The sequence below is a fragment of the Drosophila ananassae genome (assembly GCF_017639315.1).
Source record: "Drosophila ananassae strain 14024-0371.13 chromosome Y unlocalized genomic scaffold, ASM1763931v2 tig00000155, whole genome shotgun sequence".
NCBI classification, from domain to species: domain Eukaryota; kingdom Metazoa; phylum Arthropoda; class Insecta; order Diptera; family Drosophilidae; genus Drosophila; species Drosophila ananassae.
This window is the reverse complement of record NW_025319088.1, coordinates 19,190-41,457: the sequence shown is the minus strand read 5'-3', so window position 1 is coordinate 41,457 and position 22,268 is coordinate 19,190. Positions and strand designations below refer to the sequence as shown.

The following is a 22,268-nucleotide window of genomic DNA, read 5'->3' as shown; positions in this document are numbered from 1 at the left end:
TATCTTATCTACAAAATTTCATAAGGATCGGCCAGCTATATCCTATATCTGTCATAGAAGGATCGGAATTGGCATAATTTTGGTGTTTTTTAAGTTAGAAAGATGGGACTTGGACCAGATTCCGTTTTGGGCAACATAATCCCATCTGCCAAATTTCATAAGGATCGGGCGACTATATCCCATAGCTGCCCATATAACTGATTGATCGGAAATGCCATAACTTTGCTGTTTTTTAAGTTAGGGGGTTCGGACTTTCTACTCATGTTATATTTGGCCAAAATATCTTATCAACAAAATTGCATAAGGATCAGCCTACTATATCCTTTATCTGTCATATAAGGATCGGAATTGGCATAATTTTAGTGTTTTTTTAAGTTGGTTCCATGTGGAACTAATTTTTGTTTTTTCAATTTATAAATTTTATTCGAAATTTTATAAATTCTCTATATATAAAATATACTATATATATACTATTTTTTTATAAACTAATTAAAACAAAGGATTGATGCTGGTTTCCGTGATGTTTATTTTGAATCCTCACATACTCAGCCCCCTCACCACGACAAGGTCTCAATCCACGAGAGGGAAATAAATAACTTAATCTATATTGCACTTTTTTAAATAAATAATTTATCTAATTCTACAAGCATATTACTGATTTCTATAAATATTTACAATTTATGTTAATGAATTTAATAAATAAACTAATAATAAATAAATAAATTAATAACTAAAGAAAATTCCATCATGATGACTATAGATTGTTTTGTACGTAATAGCTACAGCATTCCTCAGCTCATTTTCAGCAAATATCCAATCAATTTGCGTTAAATGTTTTGTAGTTGCAATATTATTGATTGGACTAAGGTTATGTTCCCTTAAAGCCTCTTCAAGTTGATCAGTGCTCCTGGATCTGCATATATTAAAATCTCCTAATATTACCAATTTGCTATTATTATCTAATCTGCGTATTCTTTCTACATCCGCCATAACTTCATTTCGAAATTGTGTTATAGGATACGCAGGATTCTTATAAACAACAATAAAAGATGTATCAAGATATTTAAAGGCAATTGATTGATAAATGGTTCTGGGATTTAAAGACTTGTTTGTCTCAAACAAAAACACTACATTTTCAGAAATGTTTTGCTTGGCATAAATAATTATTCCATTTTTCCCAAAACCATTTAATCGATTGCTATCAATTCTTTTTATAATATCGAAATCTTGCAAAGAGAAATCTTCGCTGGGAAGAGTCCAAGTTTCGACAAAACAAAGAAAATTCGCAGAACAAATAATAGGGTCGTTAAAAATATCTTCGCGATGGCTTCGAAGAGACTCAACATTATGGTAATATAGGCAGCTTGATTCGTTTCTGTTAACCACAAGTTCGTAATGCGTAGTCAAGAACTTTTCCTCTCTTAAATTTTGAAGTTCGGCTTGGACATTTAGAGCTCCAAATCTTGTTGAAGGAACAAAGTCGCCTAAAAGGAAAAGTCCCGATGCGCTAGTGGCTCTACTGCATCCAACATATAGCGAAGCTCGTTTAATGCCTCTTTTAAGATGCACTGCGACTTTGCTATATGTTGCTCCTTGGCTTTTATGGATGGTAATAGCCTCAGCAGGAACAATTGGGAATTGTTTTCTGTCAACAGAAGCATGCTCTGATCTTCCACACTGAAAAACTCGAGAGGCTTTTACTATTGGAGTCCATTCGGGATCTGGACTATTTCGAACTTTTGATCTGGCGATTGCACCAACCATGGGCTCGAAAAAATTAATCCAAAGTCGCGTTATTAAATTTGAGCCATTAACTACGCAATGGTCAATTTGCTTTAGCTGACCAGTTGCTCCATTTACAAGTCCGTCATTTGTGTCAATATTAACGGTAACCATATATTTAGCAGTTGTTTTGAGATGAAGAACATATGGTAAACCCTGAGTTTCAGAGGTTTTCATATTTTGAGCATATCTTAAAGTATTTTCTCTATTTCGTGCAGATATGTTCGCAGTTTTCACTGTATCAACTGCAGTGGAAACCAACTCTTCCGTCCCAATTTGCGCTAATTTAATGGAATTGAAATGGTTTACTTCTTCGTTAGAAGAAAATAAATGAATGGCATCATCTGGAACTTCGCTGGGTGAAACAACTCTTTGTTTTAGGAGCTCTATGTCTGCAATAGTCATACAAGCCTCAGATAAATTATTTAAGGCTTGTGCAAATGCATGATCGCCTCTTTGACGCATTATTTCCGTGAGCTCAAAATACTTAAAGTTGCTCCATAGGCTATTTCCTGCTAAAACGCTATAAGGATTATTCGTCCTCTCCGAAAATATCCAACTGTCTCCAACAGGGGAAAGCTGCTTTAGGTCTCCAAAAACTATAATTGATTTTCCCCCAAAACATAAGTCTGGGCATCGGAAAATTTGACGAAGCCTTTGATCCAAAAATGAAAGCATTTTTGAGCCAACCATGGAAATTTCATCAATTATAATTAATTGGAGATCTATCAATTTTCAATGAATTGTATTTAAACTATCATTGCTTAAAGGTCTTAAAGGACCTGAGGCCTGATTAATTGGAAGAGAAAACACTGAATGAAGAGTTAATCCTCCAATTCCTAAAGCAGCTTTTCCAGTTGGAGCACATAATAAAACCTTTGCCGAATCCGTAGCACCAGGAAGCTTATTGGCTCGCCAAGTCACAGACTGATATATGGTTGAAATCAGTCTGCTTTTCCCTACACCGGCCCCTCCACCAACATATTCGTAAAATATATTTTTACAAACAACATTATGCATTACATGTGCATAATATTGTCTTTGTTTGTAGTTGAGGGTCCGAGTTAGCGAGCAAAGGTCATCATTGGAAACTAACGGGGGGAGTCTAATTAATTGAAGTTCGCCATCTTCTTCAGGATTATTTGTTGCATTGTCATCCTGAAGAATATTTACGTTCCGCTCTATATTAGGCACTGCTAAAGCTCTAAATTCTTCGTCTAAAAATTGGGAGGCAGGTTCTTCCAAATTGGGATTATTATCCCTCCTATCCTCTTGCAAATCTTCAAGAACTCTTTCTAACTCCATATCATCAAACACATCATAGTTTCTTTTCATGATCCTAATAGATTCATGATTAGTTCTGAATGTGTTTTCAACGTCGTTGGAAAGAAGTTCAGCTTCTTCATTTCGCCAAGGATAGAAGAGCATTAAATGCTCTCGGAAATAATCCGATGGTGAAGAGTTAATGCTAAAGCGAACCCATCTAAGAATCAGGGGATGCTTACGTTTCTTAACGTAACCAGACCCGTCCATCAGTGGATAGTTTTGCTCAGCAACTTCGTCTTCAACATCAACCTCCAAATCATTTGCTTCATCATAGTCCTCACCATGATTAGCGGCAGATCGTGTATTGCGCTTATGGAATGTATACCAAGCTGCAAAATCTGCTAAACAAATTCCTTCCAGCTGCTCATGCCTTTGCACATATCGGTCAAGAATATTACGCTCAAAAATATCAACCGAGTTGTTTGGTAGTCGCTCTAATTCTTCATTTGAGCGAGCCAATCGAACTCGTTTGTCTGGATGGCAAGTGTTTATAAAAATTGTACCTTCACTTGCCTTCGACATATGCAGGCCCAAAATATTGTATGATGCTTCTTGGGCTGATATTTCTGTAGCGTTAATAAACTTGTTCCCTAGGTGCTGCAATTTCCTTTTAATAGATATATTCCCATGGCATATTTCTGCCATGGCTTCACGGAGCAACTGCGAAACGCCTCTGTTTGATTTGTTTATGTAGTTAATGATATAACTACAACAGGCGTAGGCATCTAGGATAAATTGAATATCCATATTAGCTCTGTGTAAGCCTAGAATATCTCTATTATAAGCATTGAGCAGTCGGTCGGAAAATTGTCTGCGAAGAAAAATTTGTGGCTTTTTCAAGCTGGAACGTATGGCTAATTTGTAGGCTTCAAAATTAGTATCAAGGTGGGACAGAAAATATTCAAAATTATTAAATAAAGCTGCGTCTTCATTAGGAATGGTTCTTAAAGTTTCCTTAATTTTTTTGTACAAAGTTTTATGTTCTTCAACATTTACTTCGTTTTCTTCTATCGGATGCAAAACTAGCGTTTCGGGCATAGGAGGGTGTGGCATATTGAATCGGCAAAACTCCTGTCCGCGTAACTCTCTTAGGCAAGATGAACTGTGCTTGTGACGTTGATACTGAATTACTTCTTGTAGTTCAGGATCGTCTCCATTTGTGGTAATAAACCTATCGATAAAGTTTATTACTTGCTCGGTATTTTCGGTGTCGTCGAGCTTAGGAGCACCAGCAAGCCAGTGCATTCCATGAGAATGCGGAGATCCTCTGTGCTGAAATTCGATTCTCCAATAAAAATGGGAAAGATTGAATTCCCCAAATATTTCGGTTTTGAACAATTTCATTAATTGTCGCAACCTGTAATCGAAGTACCGAGAGCACGTCACTGGGTCGGATCGGATTAACCGAGGCTTTTCGGAGCTGGAAAGAGCTGCCGCTTCTTTCTCGCTTATAACCCTATTGTCCAATAGAAGAGAAAGGATAACTAAAAGTTCATTCCACTTAGTTTTAGCAGCGGAAAGTGTTATAAAAAACGTTGGCAACCCGAATTGTCGAATCATGGCGATCACTTTCTTTTTCTCAGCCTCCCAATGAGCTGGTGCAGACCGTAAGCCTTTAAGGATGTGGTAGCCATCATCATGTTGCACAAGTCTATGTACAAAAGACTCATCTCGCAGATTACCAGCGGTAACTGCTCCAGATTTTTTGCGTAAAGCAATGGAAATTGAATTTTGTATACGCTGCATTTCGTAAAATTTATACATATATAAAACTTTAGGAACCACAGCGCAACGTCGGTCGTAAAAACGGATTTGAGATCTGGCTTTTTTTGCATAGGTTGTATTTCCTTTAAATATTTCTCCGCAAGAAATAGTTGGAAATGAAAGTTCCTCTGCATCTTCGTCAAGCGTTAAGCTTGTTGGGCGGCGGCCTTCTCCCGGTGCCAATGCAATGCGTTGAATTGCAGTATCATTATTTTCCAATAATGTTTCGTGGCCTCCGGGGTTTAAATTTTCCTCGAGCTCTACAGCATTTTGGGATTGGTGCTGCTGCTGAAGAAGTTGCTCTACCGCTTCGCGATCAGATTCATCCGCAATAAAAGGAATTTCATTACTTCCTTGAAGTTGTGCTAGCCATGACTCGTTCAGTGAAATGTTGTGCTTTCTGTAGAGCTCGGTATTCACTAAGTACCGTACAGCTTCAAGGACCCGAGCGGGTCGAATAGTTTCAGTCATGAAATTGTGAGCGTACTCTAGCCTCCTTTTTAAATGGACTTGGATGACATGAGTAGAGTCGAAAGAGCGCGGAAGCGCAGTCACAATGTCAGGAACTGAAATTGGAACGTTCACCACAGCGCCTCGGATACCGCATTGTCTTTCATAGCCGAGAGAAATAATCCTCATGAAAGGGATTCTCGGTGAAATCAGGCGCTCTTCGAGGCAGGTGAGTCCATTTAAGCACTCGGGGATTTCGGGAAAGTCGAAACCATTCGAAAGGCAGAGTGATGGGAGTTTGCCTAAAGAGACGGCACGACGGCAGGTGTTGCAAAAATTATATTTGCCGGACGGACTGGGAAATTTTCTCGACAAATAGAAAGCATTGCCAACGTTTAGGAGGCGAAATTTAGAGGAGATAGCAAGGATGTATAATCCACTTACCTGCGAACGGAACCACGTTCCTCCACAGCAGACACAAATTTCCGTTGGTCCTTCCTTTATGTTCCTGTGATAAAGGTCCCTCGCCGATGATCGAATCCTATGACGCTGTAGTTCCCGTTCCTGTTCCATCTCATCCTCAGAAAGGGCTGCTCTTGCGTCCATGTTCCTTTGTGACTGCCTTTGGGAGGCATCCAGTCGGTTTTGGGGGTCCATCCTAAAGTTGATTAGCCGATCCTCTGCCATTTGCCGAATTTGTTCCTCCCGAATCCTCCGCTGTTGGCGTGTTTCCCGTCGTTGAGATGTGTCCTTCGTCGTTGTCGGTGCTCCTCAGTATTTCTCTCCTGTTCCCTTGCATGTTCCTCCGAGTCCTGCCGATGATAAGCGCGCGCTGCGGCATCCCGAATCCGTTCAGGAATTCGGTACTCCGGGTCGTTCCTCCGAGCGGCATGGTCAGCAGTGTTTTGCACCTGCTCTCGTCGTCGCTCCTCGGGGTCCTCTCGGCGGGTCGCGCGTGCCTCCATATCCCGAATCCGTTCGGGAATTCGATGGTCCGGAATGATCCTCCGAGCGGCATGGTCAGCAGTGTTTTGCACCTGCTCTCGTCGTCGCTCCTCGGGGTCCTCTCGGCGGGTCGCGCGCGCCTCCATATCCCGAATCCGTTCGGGAATTCGATGGTCCGGAATGATCCTCCGAGCGGCATGGTCAGCAGTGTTTTGCACCTGCTCTCGTCGTCGCTCCTCGGGTTCATCTCGGCGGGTCGCGCGCGCCTCCCTATCCCGAATCCGTTCGGGAATTCGATGGTCCGGAATGGTCCTCCGAGCGGCATGGTCAGCAGTGTTTTGCACCTGCTCTCGTCTTCGCTCCTCGGGTTCATCTCGGCGGGTCGCGCGCGCCCCCCTATCCCGAATCCGTTCGGGAATTCGATGGTCCGGAATGGTCCTCCGAGCGGCATGGTCAGCAGTGTTTTGCACCTGCTCTCGTCTTCGCTCCTCGGGTTCATCTCGGCGGGTCGCGCGCGCCCCCCTATCCCGAATCCGTTCGGGAATTCGATGGTCCGGAATGGTCCTCCGAGCGGCATGGTCAGCAGTGTTTTGTACCTGCTCTCGACGGCGCTCCTCGGGATCCTCTCGACGGGCCGCTCGTGCTTCCATGTCGCGATTCCTTTCTGGGACACGGTAGTCAAGATTCTGTCGCCGATCAGCATGTGCTTCAGCATCCCGAATCCGCTCAAGGTTACGGATCCTTTCGCTTCGTCTCCTATGGGCACGCGCTGTGGCATCCTGTGCCCGACTTTCCTCCCGATATTCTGGGTTATTGGCGCGAACATTGGCGATGTGCTGAGAATTCCGCATCCTTATTTGTGAATTATTTTCCTCGTAGCGAGCCCTGCTTCGATTTAAAGCAGCTCGTCGACGTTGCTCCTGTGATAAATGTGAAAAACGCGGCATATTTGTACCTAGTGCTAGTTAAAAAATTTAAACAAACGGAAAATTGTGGAAAATAATTATTATAGAAACTTTAATAATATGGAATTAAGAAATTTGAAGATGAAAGTTTATGAATTTTGAGGAAAATACTTACCAAACTTTTTTCAAAATATATTTTGAAAACTTTTTTTAAAACACACTATTTCCTTTTTGGAATTTTCACAGGTATAAAAATACTTTTTCCACACTTATTTTTATACCCTTGCAGAGGGTATTATAATTTTGGTCAAAAGTGTGCAACGCAGTGAAGGAGACATCTCCGACCCTATAAAGTATATATATTCTTGATCAGGAACACCTCCTGAGTCGATATGAGCATGTCCGTCTGTCCGTCTGTCCGTCTGTCCGTCTGTCTGTCTGTCTGTCTGTTTCTACGCAAACTAGTCTCTCAGTTTTAAAGCTATCGAGTTGAAACTTTGCACACACCCTTCTTTCTGTTGCAGGCAGTACATAAGTCGGAACGGCCGGGATCGGTCGACTATATCCTATAGCTGCCATATAACTGATTGATCGGAAATGCTATAACTTTGGTGTTTTTTAAGTAAGAAGGTTGGGACTTTCCACACATGTTATATTTGGCAAAAATATCTTATCTACAAAATTTCATAAGGATCGGCCAGCTATATCCTATATCTGTCATAGAAGGATCGGAATTGGCATAATTTTGGTGTTTTTTAAGTTAGAAAGATGGGACTTGGACCAGATTCCGTTTTGGGCAACATAATCCCATCTGCCAAATTTCATAAGGATCGGGCGACTATATCCCATAGCTGCCCATATAACTGATTGATCGGAAATGCCATAACTTTGCTGTTTTTTAAGTAAGGGGGTTCGGACTTCTACTCATGTTATATTTGGCCAAAATATCTTATCAACAAAATTGCATAAGGATCAGCCTACTATATCCTTTATCTGTCATATAAGGATCGGAATTGGCATAATTTTAGTGTTTTTTTAAGTTGGTTCCATGTGGAACTAATTTTTGTTTTTTCAATTTATAAATTTTATTCGAAATTTTATAAATTCTCTATATATAAAATATACTATATATATACTATTTTTTTATAAACTAATTAAAACAAAGGATTGATGCTGGTTTCCGTGATGTTTATTATGAATCCTCACATACTCAGCCCCCTCACCACGACAAGGTCTCAATCCACGAGAGGGAAATAAATAACTTAATCTATATTGCACTTTTTTAAATAAATAATTTATCTAATTCTACAAGCATATTACTGATTTCTATAAATATTTACAATTTATGTTAATGAATTTAATAAATAAACTAATAATAAATAAATAAATTAATAACTAAAGAAAATTCCATCATGATGACTAGATTGTTTTGTACGTAATAGCTACAGCATTCCTCAGCTCATTTTCAGCAAATATCCAATCAATTTGCGTTAAATGTTTTGTAGTTGCAATATTATTGATTGGACTAAGGTTATGTTCCCTTAAAGCCTCTTCAAGTTGATCAGTGCTCCTGGATCTGCATATATTAAAATCTCCTAATATTACCAATTTGCTATTATTATCTAATCTGCGTATTCTTTCTACATCCGCCATAACTTCATTTCGAAATTGTGTTATAGGATACGCAGGATTCCTATAAACAACAATAAAAGATGTATCAAGATATTTAAAGGCAATTGATTGATAAATGGTTCTGGGATTTAAAGACTTGTTTGGCTCAAACAAAAACACTACATTTTCAGAAATGTTTTGCTTGGCATAAATAATTATTCCATTTTTCCCAAAACCATTTAATCGATTGCTATCAATTCTTTTTATAATATCGAAATCTTGCAAAGAGAAATCTTCGCTGGGAAGAGTCCAAGTTTCGACAAAACAAAGAAAATTCGCAGAACAAATAATAGGGTCGTTAAAAATATCTTCGCGATGGCTTCGAAGAGACTCAACATTATGGTAATATAGGCAGCTTGATTCGTTTCTGTTAACCACAAGTTCGTAATGCGTAGTCAAGAACTTTTCCTCTCTTAAATTTTGAAGTTCGGCTTGGACATTTAGAGGACCAAATCTTGTTGGAGGAACAAAGTCGCCTAAAAGGAAAAGTCCCGATGCGCTAGTGGCTCTACTGCATCCAACATATAGCGAAGCTCGTTTAATGCCTCTTTTAAGATGCACTGCGACTTTGCTATATGTTGCTCCTTGGCTTTTATGGATGGTAATAGCCTCAGCAGGAACAATTGGGAATTGTTTTCTGTCAACAGAAGCATGCTCTGATCTTCCACACTGAAAAACTCGAGAGGCTTTTACTATTGGAGTCCATTCGGGATCTGGACTATTTCGAACTTTTGATCTGGCGATTGCACCAACCATGGGCTCGAAAAAATTAATCCAAAGTCGCGTTATTAAATTTGAGCCATTAACTACGCAATGGTCAATTTGCTTTAGCTGACCAGTTGCTCCATTTACAAGTCCGTCATTTGTGTCAATATTAACGGTAACCATATATTTAGCAGTTGTTTTGAGATGAAGAACATATGGTAAACCCTGAGTTTCAGAGGTTTTCATATTTTGAGCATATCTTAAAGTATTTTCTCTATTTCGTGCAGATATGTTCGCAGTTTTCACTGTATCAACTGCAGTGGAAACCAACTCTTCCGTCCCAATTTGCGCTAATTTAATGGAATTGAAATGGTTTACTTCTTCGTTAGAAGAAAATAAATGAATGGCATCATCTGGAACTTCGCTGGGTGAAACAACTCTTTGTTTTAGGAGCTCTATGTCTGCAATTGTCATACAAGCCTCAGATAAATAATTTAAGGCTTGTGCAAATGCATGATCGCCTCTTTGACGCATTATTTCCGTGAGCTCAAAATACTTAAAGTTGCTCCATAGGCTATTTCCTGCTAAAACGCTATAAGGATTATTCGTCCTCTCCGAAAATATCCAACTGTCTCCAACAGGGGAAAGCTGCTTTAGGTCTCCAAAAACTATAATTGATTTTCCCCCAAAACATAAGTCTGGGCATCGGAAAATTTGACGAAGCCTTTGATCCAAAAATGAAAGCATTTTTGAGCCAACCATGGAAATTTCATCAATTATAATTAATTGGAGATCTATCAATTTTCAATGAATTGTATTTAAACTATCATTGCTTAAAGGTCTTAAAGGACCTGAGGCCTGATTAATTGGAAGAGAAAACACTGAATGAAGAGTTAATCCTCCAATTCCAAAAGCAGCTTTTCCAGTTGGAGCACATAATAAAACCTTTGCCGAATCCGTAGCACCAGGAAGCTTATTGGCTCGCCAAGTCACAGACTGATATATGGTTGAAATCAGTCTGCTTTTCCCTACACCGGCCCCTCCACCAACATATTCGTAAAATATATTTTTACAAACAACATTATGCATTACATGTGCATAATATTGTCTTTGTTTGTAGTTGAGGGTCCGAGTTAGCGAGCAAAGGTCATCATTGGAAACTAACGGGGGGAGTCTAATTAATTGAAGTTCGCCATCTTCTTCAGGATTATTTGTTGCATTGTCATCCTGAAGAATATTTACGTTCCGTTCTATATTAGGCACTGCTAAAGCTCTAAATTCTTCGTCTAAAAATTGGGAGGCAGGTTCTTCCAAATTGGGATTATTATCCCTCCTATCCTCTTGCAAATCTTCAAGAACTCTTTCTAACTCCATATCATCAAACACATCATAGTTTCTTTTCATGATCCTAATAGATTCATGATTAGTTCTGAATGTGTTTTCAACGTCGTTGGAAAGAAGTTCAGCTTCTTCATTTCGCCAAGGATAGAAGAGCATTAAATGCTCTCGGAAATAATCCGATGGTGAAGAGTTAATGCTAAAGCGAACCCATCTAAGAATCAGGGGATGCTTACGTTTCTTAACGTAACCAGACCCGTCCATCAGTGGATAGTTTTGCTCAGCAACTTCGTCTTCAACATCAACCTCCAAATCATTTGCTTCATCATAGTCCTCACCATGATTAGCGGCAGATCGTGTATTGCGCTTATGGAATGTATACCAAGCTGCAAAATCTGCTAAACAAATTCCTTTCAGCTGCTCATGCCTTTGCACATATCGGTCAAGAATATTACGCTCAAAAATATCAACCGAGTTGTTTGGTAGTCGCTCTAATTCTTCATTTGAGCGAGCCAATCGAACTCGTTTGTCTGGATGGCAAGTGTTTATAAAAATTGTACCTTCACTTGCCTCCGACATATGCAGGCCCAAAATATTGTATGATGCTTCTTGGGCTGATATTTCTGTAGCGTTAATAAACTTGTTCCCTAGGTGCTGCAATTTCCTTTTAATAGATATATTCCCATGGCATATTTCTGCCATGGCTTCACGGAGCAACTACGAAACGCCTCTGTTTGATTTGTTTATGTAGTTAATGATATAACTACAACAGGCGTAGGCATCTAGGATAAATTGAATATCCATATTAGCTCTGTGTAAGCCTAGAATATCTCTATTATAAGCATTGAGCAGTCGGTCGGAAAATTGTCTGCGAAGAAAAATTTGTGGCTTTTTCAAGCTGGAACGTATGGCTAATTTGTAGGCTTCAAAATTAGTATCAAGGTGGGACAGAAAATATTCAAATTATTAAATAAAGCTGCGTCTTCATTAGGAATGGTTCTTAAAGTTTCCTTAATTTTTTTGTACAAAGTTTTATGTTCTTCAACATTTACTTCGTTTTCTTCTATCGGATGCAAAACTAGCGTTTCGGGCATAGGAGGGTGTGGCATATTGAATCGGCAAAACTCCTGTCCGCGTAACTCTCTTAGGCAAGATGAACTGTGCTTGTGACGTTGATACTGAATTACTTCTTGTAGTTCAGGATCGTCTCCATTTGTGGTAATAAACCTATCGATAAAGTTTATTACTTGCTCGGTATTTTCGGTGTCGTCGAGCTTAGGAGCACCAGCAAGCCAGTACATTCCATGAGAATGCGGAGATCCTCTGTGCTGAAATTCGATTCTCCAATAAAAATGGGAAAGATTGAATTCCCCAAATATTTCGGTTTTGAACAATTTCATTAATTGTCGCAACCTGTAATCGAAGTACCGAGAGCACGTCACTGGGTCGGATCGGATTAACCGAGCCTTTTCGGAGCTGGAAAGAACTGCCGCTTCTTCCTCGCTTATAACCCTATTGTCCAATAGAAGAGAAAGGATAACTAAAAGTTCATTCCACTTAGTTTCAGCAGCGGAAAGTGTTATAAAAAACGTTGGCAACCCGAATTGTCGAATCATGGCGATCACTTTCTTTTTCTCAGCCTCCCAATGAGCTGGTGCAGACCGTAAGCCTTTAAGGATGTGGTAGCCATCATCATGTTGCACAAGTTTATGTACAAAAGACTCATCTCGCAGATTACCAGCGGTAACTGCTCCAGATTTTTTGCGTAAAGCAATGGAAATTGAATTTGGTATACGCTGCATTTCGTAAAATTTATACATATATAAAACTTTAGGAACCACAGCGCAACGTCGGTCGTAAAAACGGATTTGAGATCTGGCTTTTTTTGCATAGGTTGTATTTCCTTTAAATATTTCTCCGCAAGAAATAGTTGGAAATGAAAGTTCCTCTGCATCTTCGTCAAGCGTTAAGCTTGTTGGGCGGCGGCCTTCTCCCGGTGCCAATGCAATGCGTTGAATTGCAGTATCATTATTTTCCAATAATGTTTCGTGGCCTCCGGGGTTTAAATTTTCCTCGAGCTCTACAGCATTTTGGGATTGGTGCTGCTGCTGAAGAAGTTGCTCTACCGCTTCGCGATCAGATTCATCCGCAATAAAAGGAATTTCATTACTTCCTTGAAGTTGTGCTAGCCATGACTCGTTCAGTGAAATGTTGTGCTTTCTGTAGAGCTCGGTATTCACTAAGTACCGTACAGCTTCAAGGACCCGAGCGGGTCGAATAGTTTCAGTCATGAAATTGTGAGCGTACTCTAGCCTCCTTTTTAAATGGACTTGGATGACATGAGTAGAGTCGAAAGAGCGCGGAAGCGCAGTCACAATGTCAGGAACTGAAATTGGAACGTTCACCACAGCGCCTCGGATACCGCATTGTCTTTCATAGCCGAGAGAAATAATCCTCATGAAAGGGATTCTCGGTGAAATCAGGCGCTCTTCGAGGCAGGTGAGTCCATTTAAGCACTCGGGGATTTCGGGAAAGTCGAAACCATTCGAAAGGCAGAGTGATGGGAGTTTGCCTAAAGAGACGGCACGACGGCAGGTGTTGCAAAAATTATATTTGCCGGACGGACTGGGAAATTTTCTCGACAAATAGAAAGCATTGCCAACGTTTAGGAGGCGAAATTTAGAGGAGATAGCAAGGATGTATAATCCACTTACCTGCGAACGGAACCACGTTCCTCCACAGCAGACACAAATTTCCGTTGGTCCTTCCTTTATGTTCCTGTGATAAAGATCCCTCGCCGATGATCGAATCCTATGACGCTGTAGTTCCCGTTCCTGTTCCATCTCATCCTCAGAAAGGGCTGCTCTTGCGTCCATGTTCCTTTGTGACTGCCTTTGGGAGGCATCCAGTCGGTTTTGGGGGTCCATCCTAAAGTTGATTAGCCGATCCTCTGCCATTTGCCGAATTTGTTCCTCCCGAATCCTCCGCTGTTGGCGTGTTTCCCGTCGTTGAGATGTGTTCATCCGTTGCTCCTGCGATCTTGCGATGGGATTTCTCCTGATTGCTCTCCTGTTATTGGCGTCCATTTCCCGTTCTCGCTGCCTCTCTTCCGGATTCCTTCGTCGTTGTCGGTGCTCCTCAGTATTTCTCTCCTGTTCCCTTGCATGTTCCTCCGAGTCCTGCCGATGATAAGCGCGCGCTGCGGCATCCCGAATCCGTTCAGGAATTCGGTACTCCGGGTCGGTCCTCCGAGCGGCATGGTCAGCAGTGTTTTGCACCTGCTCTCGTCGTCGCTCCTCGGGGTCCTCTCGGCGGGTCGCGCGTGCCTCCATATCCCGAATCCGTTCGGGAATTCGATGGTCCGGAATGATCCTCCGAGCGGCATGGTCAGCAGTGTTTTGCACCTGCTCTCGTCGTCGCTCCTCGGGGTCCTCTCGGCGGGTCGCGCGAGTTATATATGTGTTATATATTATGAGCTAATGCACCAAGTGAAATACAGCACTAGTTTGGTAAACTTTATTTATGAATGATTCCACTTAGAGGTTGGTACAAAAACTGACTTAAAACTATACAATCGGTGTCTTATATAGCGTCTTTTGTTTGGGTTTAAGATCTAAGTGCTAGGTGTGATCTGATTTCAGAGTGCAGAGTCTGGTCTTGGGTTCTAAGTGGGGGTGTGATTCAAGTGGTTAAGTGGTTCCTTGTTTATGTTTACATCTTCGGATTGATTCTGCATATTCGTAATTGGGTATTTGTGTTTTATAATTTCTAAAGGTCCGCTATGGTTTACATTAATTTAGATTGCAACGTTGGCCTTATTAGAAGTTGTGTATTAGTGGGTAGAGAGGGGGCTATTGATGATAATTGTATAACTCCTCCACCGCTAGAATTTGAATTCTCCTGAATTCTATTCACATTAATTTTAATATTTTTATTTCTTAATTTTATGTATAAATAAAGAATTACTATTATAATAATCAAAGTAAATAAAATGAAAATGCCGTAGCTTACTTCTCTATGGAACTTTAGTTCTGTTATTTCTTCTAAATTTTCGAAGTTTTCTAGTGATAATTGTTCAAAATTAATAATGTTTTTGTATGACTGGTTCAATAAGTTTGTTGGATAGAAAAATCTATCATAGAATTCTATTTGTTCATTTGAAAAGGTTTCTGATAAAATTTGAATTTGGCAATTTACAAATTGTATAAGGTAATTTCCATTAAGTGTTATTTCTCTTTGGTCGCAGTTTTGTTTTAGTTTTTCGTTTTCTGCGTTCTTTACGACTATTGTTTCTTCGTCTATTTGTTCTACGCTGGGTTTGTTATTAAATATAAATCTGCAATTATTAAAAAGTGTACAGCTTTTGCTTAACATTAGTTCTTTTAAAATTAGATTTTCTTTATATTCATACGTTTTATTATTTATTTGTGTAGTAAGTACATTTTCTTGATCGATTTCAATATGGTTAACATTTGGTATTGGGGTGATTAATTTGATATCTGCTTTAACATAGTTTTTAGGTAATTTAATTGCCATAACAATTGCACCATTTTTGTATTTCAAAATACCCATTCTTATTAATTTCATTTTAAAGAAATCTATTTCAAATTTATTTATTTCCTCTTTTGATAATATCTCAGGTAAGAATATATTGTTTTTGGCTGATGCTATGTTTTCTTGAATATAGTTTAATTTTTCTTCTATATTTTTTAAAATTCTCATTTGGTCATTAAATAAGATTCTCTTTATAGTGTCCTTGCTTTGTTCAATAATTTTTTCTGAGAAAAGGCGTATTATACTTCTATCTTCACGAATTGTGTCTGCTAATTTATTAATAGTGTCGTTAAAATGTGTATTGATATAAATTTGTTTGTTCAGATTTGTAATTTGATTGTGGTTATTCTGATCTATAATATTTAAATGTTCTACTATGTCTTCCCTATCTTCATTGTCCATTATTCCAAAAAGCCATTTGTAAAGTGTGCCTGCACCATTAATAAGTCCTCTCTTTGTTCTTGTGGTTGGGGTAATTGATTTGATTTTGGCCCTGATTAATTCTATTTCTTCAACGATCCATTCTTTGTTTGCTATTTCAATATTTTTTATATTATCCTCTATTTGATTAATAATTATGGTGATCTGATTAATTTCAATAATATGTAAAATTATAAAAGTTTCGTTCACAATTTCAGTGGAATGAATATGTATAGGGACATATCCTGCCTCCTCTTGAATTGGGACCACATGTAGTCTGGCATGTGTCATTGATAAGATTATTAAAATAATCAATAAAATATTCTGTAAATATGAAAGAAACTTATTACTAAGCTGGTTAAACACATTATATATATATATATTTTTTTTTTTATTTATTTATTTTTATTTTATTTAATTTTTTTTTTTTTTTTTTTATATGAATATTTATATATTATTTGTGTTTAATAATATTATGTTATTTCCATTTGTAATGGTCTCTTAATATTACAAGGGTGGATCTCTTTTAATTTAGCGTATCGAAAATATGGTTCATCCTTATGTCTGAGTCGTTTGTAATTTTTTATTGGTCCTTCATTTCTCCTTTCTTCGTAATTTTCCCTTTCTTTGTTTAATTTGGTTATAATTTTCATTTTGTATGTGTTTATTGCTTCCTGTAATTCCTTAACATTTTTTTCGTTCTTTGCTGTTATTGGGGAACAGTGAATTGTGGTGTGATATCTTTTATTATATGCTCCTACTGCAATCTGGATTTTTGTTTCTATTGAAATATCTTTATCTATGCTGCTTATTACTTCGATTAAAGTAGAATGTAGCCTTTCTATGTCTGCATTCCCTGTATGCGAATTTGGTTTCGTTAAGTGTAGTTCTACGCCTTCTTTAATTAAGAAACTTGCTATTTGTTCTGCCCTAAATTCGTTGTCCATTATTATTTTTTCGGGTTTACCGAATTTGGTAAATTGATCAACTATAATTTGCAATTTTTCCCTCCAGTTCCTATCTTTGATATTGTATGCTGTTACAAATTTAGTGAGTTTATCTATAACTGTTACAAATGATCTATGGTTAATATGAAAAATGTCTATATGGATTATTTGATTTTTTTCTTGTGGTGTTTCCGTTATATTAAAGTTTGGTTTTATTGGATTTCGGTCGTATTTTATTTCCCTGCACTTTCTACAATTAGATATAATCAAGTTTATGTGTTCTTTTAGTTTTGGGAAGTAAATTTTGTCTTTTAAGCTATAAAATGTTTCATTCATGCCACTGTGAAAGGATTCTTTTGTATGGTATAAAGAAATTTGTTTGTGAAGTTGTTCTTCGTTTTCAATTTCTATAGCCCTTTTTGTGCATTTAAGAAATTTTATATTTGGTGTGTCTTTAAAGATGTCTATTATGATGCATTGAACTTTATAATATACTGTGTCTGGTACTTCTGAAAATATACCAATTGTACCTTTTTTTATATTATTAAATAATTTTTGTTCGATTTCTAGTGGGTCATCTGCTGGGTTAATTTCTATAATTTTTCTGCCATTATTATAAATAATAAGGTCTCTTGCTGAATAGGTTACAATAATTTGTGTTTTGTATTTATTTACTATTCCCTCTCTTATGAAAAAATAAATTGGTTCGTTTTCGTCTGCTGAATGAATAGTTTCTGATATTTCTAAATTTGATTCCTCATCATTATTATCATTTATTAGAGGTGCTGTTTTCTGCCTACTTAGAAAGTCTGCTACTTTATTATCTTTTCCTTTAACATATTGAATGTCACAACCGAATTGTTGTAACATTAAAATCCATCTTTTGTGTCTATCTTTTAAATCTTTTCCTTTATATTTTTTATTTAGGTATTTAATTGGTTGATGATCTGTTATAATTTGAAACTGTGATCCGTATAGATAATGTCTAAAATAATCAACTGCAAAAACAATAGCTAAAAATTCTTTATCAGTTGCGCTGTAATGTTTTTCATGTTTATTTAAAGTTCTTGATACAAATGCTACTGGTTGACCGTGTTGTGATAACACAGCGCCAATTGCAAAATCACTGGCATCTGTTGTCACTTTAAATGGTTTATCGAATTCTGGAAATTTTAATATTGGGTGTGAACTTATGAGTGCTTTTAAGTTTTCAAATGAATCAATGTACTCTGGATCGTATTCATTGATTTGATTACCTTTTTGTAAATATTTAATCATGGGGTATGCAATTTTTGAGTAGTCTTTAATGAATTTTCTGTAGAATCCTGTCATTCCTAAGAAGCCTTTAAGTTGTTTCTCTGTTTTCGGAATCGGTATAGCTAATATATCCTGTATTTTTTTTGGATTTGGTTGTATTCCATCTTTGCTCAGGACGTGTCCTAAGAATTCTGTGTGTTGTTTCATAAATGAGCATTTATCTGGCTGAATTTTTAAGTTGTGTTCTTGAAGTTTTCGAAAAATTTTTTCTACTGCATGTTTATGTTCTGCTAGAGTTGTTGAAAATATTAATATATCATCAAGGTATACTACGCATATTTTGTTTATGTAGTCCCTTAATATATCATTCATTAATCTTTGGAAAGTTGCCGGAGCGTTTTTTAGTCCAAATGGCATTCTAACATATTCGTAAAGTCCCATTGGTGTAACAAATGCTGTTTTTTCTATATCTTCTTCTGCCATCAAAATTTGGTGGTAGCCCTTTGCTAGGTCTAATGTGCTGAAATATTGTGCCCTGCCTAGTTTGTCTAAAATTGAGTCCATAAGAGGTAAAGGGTATTTATCTGGTATCGTTATTTGATTTAAACGGCGATAGTCTACACATAATCTAAACTTTTGAATTCCTGAGTTATCTATTTTCTTTGGCACCATGCATATAGGAGAACTATATTTACTTCTGCTTTTCCTAATAATACCATTATTTTCCATTTCCGTTATTTGTTTTCTAATTTCTTCCTCATATTTTGGCGATATCCTATAAATTTTCGAGTTAATTGGTTGATCTGTTACGGTCCTTATATTGTGTACTACTGCATTTGTATTGGTTAATTGATCCCCTTCTTTGTAATATAATTTCATAAAACGCTTGTTTAAGCTATTAATTATTTCTTTTTCTTCACTGTTTAACCCTGTTAAATTGAAGTTTTCAATTTCACTTACTTCCAATACACAAATCTCTTCAGGGAATTTGGAGTGGAATGGAATTTCAACATCATTTATTAGTTTAAGTGTTTTTTTTACGTTGTCTATATTTTTAACATTTCTTTGGATGAAATCCATACCCAATAGAAAATCATATGATTTATCCAGGGGTAAAGCCACCCATTTTGCACGCATATTTTGGGGATATTGGAATTCCTTTGGTACTTCTGTTTTTACTAAGAAGTCGTTAGTTTGAAATTTCGTGTTAATAGTATGAATTACTTTCGAATATTTTTCAATGATTTTGTAAAAATTTTTATTAACTTTATTAGTGTTGAGTATACTAATTGTGGATCCTGTGTCCAGTAAAAAAGAAAATTTACAGTTTTCAATTGTTCCCTCTATTAGCATTTTTTTTTCTTCCGAGGCTTCTAAATAAAAAACTCTTTGGGGGATTCATTTATTAGGCTCTTATTGTCTTCTTCGTCTAAATTGTCTACACTCATTGCCTCTGGGGGATTTTGTCGAATGTTTTGGCTTTGATTTCTATTATTATTTAAATTTAGTGGGTTTTGATTTTGCTGAGTATAATTATTATTTTGATTTTGCTGTTGGTTATAGTTAAAATTCCTATTTTGGTTTTGATAAGTGTGGTATCTTCTAGTGTTCTGGCTTCTTTGAAAATTATCATTTTGATTCTGATTTCTTTGATTTATATTTTTACCTGAGTCATAATCATTTTTTCGCAATAACAATTTTTGATTAAGGTTGCCAAAATTTAGGCCCATGTATTTTGCAATTTCATTTCTAACTTGTGGTATTGTTGTTAATGGCATTAAAGATACTGCTAATGATCCTGATGATAGTTCCTTTACTCTTTGTATAAGTAATGCACTTAATATGTTAACTAAGTTTTCATTGTTTTCAAACACTGCGAAATCTGTTATTTCCTCTACTATGTACCTTACCTTTATATCTAAATCTCGAATACTTGTGACTTTTAGGTTGTTGATCTTCCTGGTGAGTCCCATTTGGTCCATCCTGGGTCGATAGTGATGTCTTAATTTTTCCTTGCATTGTTCCCATGATGTCGGTGTGTTAATGTTTAGCACTGTTCTAGCTTGTCCTTGTATTTTGGTGTTGAAAATAACGCTAAATACTTGATCCGTCTCCTCTCCATATTCCTGCATGATCTGGTCTACTGATGCAATAAATCCATGAAGAGTTCCTTCTTCTCCGGTGAAAGTGGGAAGATATCGGGTCTCTTTCTCGATGTTATTTCTCATTTTTGTATTAGAGTTTTGTGATGTATGGAATAACTGTTGATTGGCCAGGATTTGGGTGAGAGCTTGGATGCAATTCTGCATTTCCTCTTGTTGTCCGTTTGCCATTTTGTTGGTTTTTATTATTATTTTTATGTATATATATTTTTTTTATTATTCACTTTTTCACTTTAGGTGGTTTTATCACTTCTTAGTGTGTGTGTTTTTTTTTTTTTTTTTTTTTTTTTTTTTTTTGTTTGGTTTTTTGTTGCACAATTATGAATTTTATCTGAGTTTGTGACACAAAATTTTTAAATTTTTCACTTTTTCACTTTCGGTGATTTTTATTATCACTTTTTAGTGTGTGTTTTTTTTTTTTTTTTTGTTTGGTTCGTGGAGACCGACTGCGCCAGTTATATATGTGTTATATATTATGAGCTAATGCACCAAGTGAAATACAGCACTAGTTTGGTAAACTTTATTTATGAATGATTCCACTTAGAGGTTGGTACAAAAACTGACTTAAAACTATACAATCGGTGTCTTATATAGCGTCTTTTGTTTGGGTTTAAGATCTAAGTGCTAGGTGTGATCTGATTTCAGAGTGCAGAGTCTGGTCTTGGGTTCTAAGTGGGGGTGTGATTCAAGTGTTTAAGTGGTTCCTTGTTTATGTTTACATCTTCGGATTGATTCTGCATATTCGTAATTGGGTATTTGTGTTTTATAATTTCTAAAGGTCCGCTATGGTTTACATTAATTTAGATTGCAACGTTGGCCTTATTAGAAGTTGTGTATTAGTGGGTAGAGAGGGGGCTATTGATGATAATTGTATAACTCGCGCGCCTCCATATCCCGAATCCGTTCGGGAATTCGATGGTCCGGAATGATCCTCCGAGCGGCATGGTCAGCAGTGTTTTGCACCTGCTCTCGTCGTCGCTCCTCGGGTTCATCTCGGCGGGTCGCGCGCGCCTCCCTATCCCGAATCCGTTCGGGAATTCGATGGTCCGGAATGGTCCTCCGAGCGGCATGGTCAGCAGTGTTTTGCACCTGCTCTCGTCTTCGCTCCTCGGGTTCATCTCGGCGGGTCGCGCGCCCCCCTATCCCGAATCCGTTCGGGAATTCGATGGTCCGGAATGGTCCTCCGAGCGGCATGGTCAGCAGTGTTTTGCACCTGCTCTCGTCGTCGCTCCTCGGGTTCATCTCGGCGGGTCGCGCGCGCCCCCCTATCCCTAATCCGTTCGGGAATTCGATGGTCCGAAATGGTCCTCCGAGCGGCATGGTCAGCAGTGTTTTGCACCTGCTCTCGTTGGCGCTCCTCGGGGTCCTCACGGCGAGTCGCGCGTGCCTCCATATCCCGAATCCGTTCGGGAATACGGTAATCCGGAATGGTCCTCTGAGCGACATGGCGAGCAGTATCTTGTACCTGCTCTCGACGGCGCTCCTCGGGATCCTCTCGACGGGCCGCTCGTGCTTCCATGTCGCGATTCCTTTCTGGGACACGGTAGTCAAGATTCTGTCGCCGATCAGCATGTGCTTCAGCATCCCGAATCCGCTCAAGGTTACGGATCCTTTCGCTTCGTCTCCTATGGGCACGCGCTGTGGCATCCTGTGCCCGACTTTCCTCCCGATATTCTGGGTTATTGGCGCGAACATTGGCGATGTGCTGAGAATTCCGCATCCTTATTTGTGAATTATTTTCCTTGTAGCGAGCCCTGCTTCGATTTAAAGCAGCTCGTCGACGTTGCTCCTGTGATAAATGTGATAAACGCGGTACCTAGTGCTAGTTAAAAAATTTAAACAAACGGAAAATTGTGGAAATTAATTATTATAGAAACGTTAATAATATGGAATTAAGAAATTTGAAGATGAAAGTTTATGAATTTTGAGGAAAATACTTACCAAACTTTTTTCAAAATATATTTTGAAAACTTTTTTTAAAACACACTATTTCCTTTTTGGAATTTTCACAGGTATAAAAATACTTTTTCCACACTTATTTT

General features: G+C 38.0%; 1 protein-coding gene across 1 annotated transcript; it reads right to left on the bottom strand.

Annotated features, from left to right (window-relative positions):
• Positions 1–1,484: 1,484 nt before the first annotated feature.
• On the bottom strand, positions 1,485–21,946 carry LOC123258246 (trichohyalin-like). The gene is made up of 7 exons (XM_044718119.1): positions 21,598–21,946; positions 13,601–14,085; positions 10,791–11,219; positions 6,864–7,187; positions 5,767–6,039; positions 2,879–3,384; positions 1,485–1,677 (listed from the first exon to the last, which is right to left on the bottom strand). Exons 1-7 carry the CDS (start codon positions 21,944–21,946, stop codon positions 1,485–1,487), a joined length of 2,559 nt encoding a protein of 852 aa, XP_044574054.1.
• Positions 21,947–22,268: the final 322 nt, after the last annotated feature.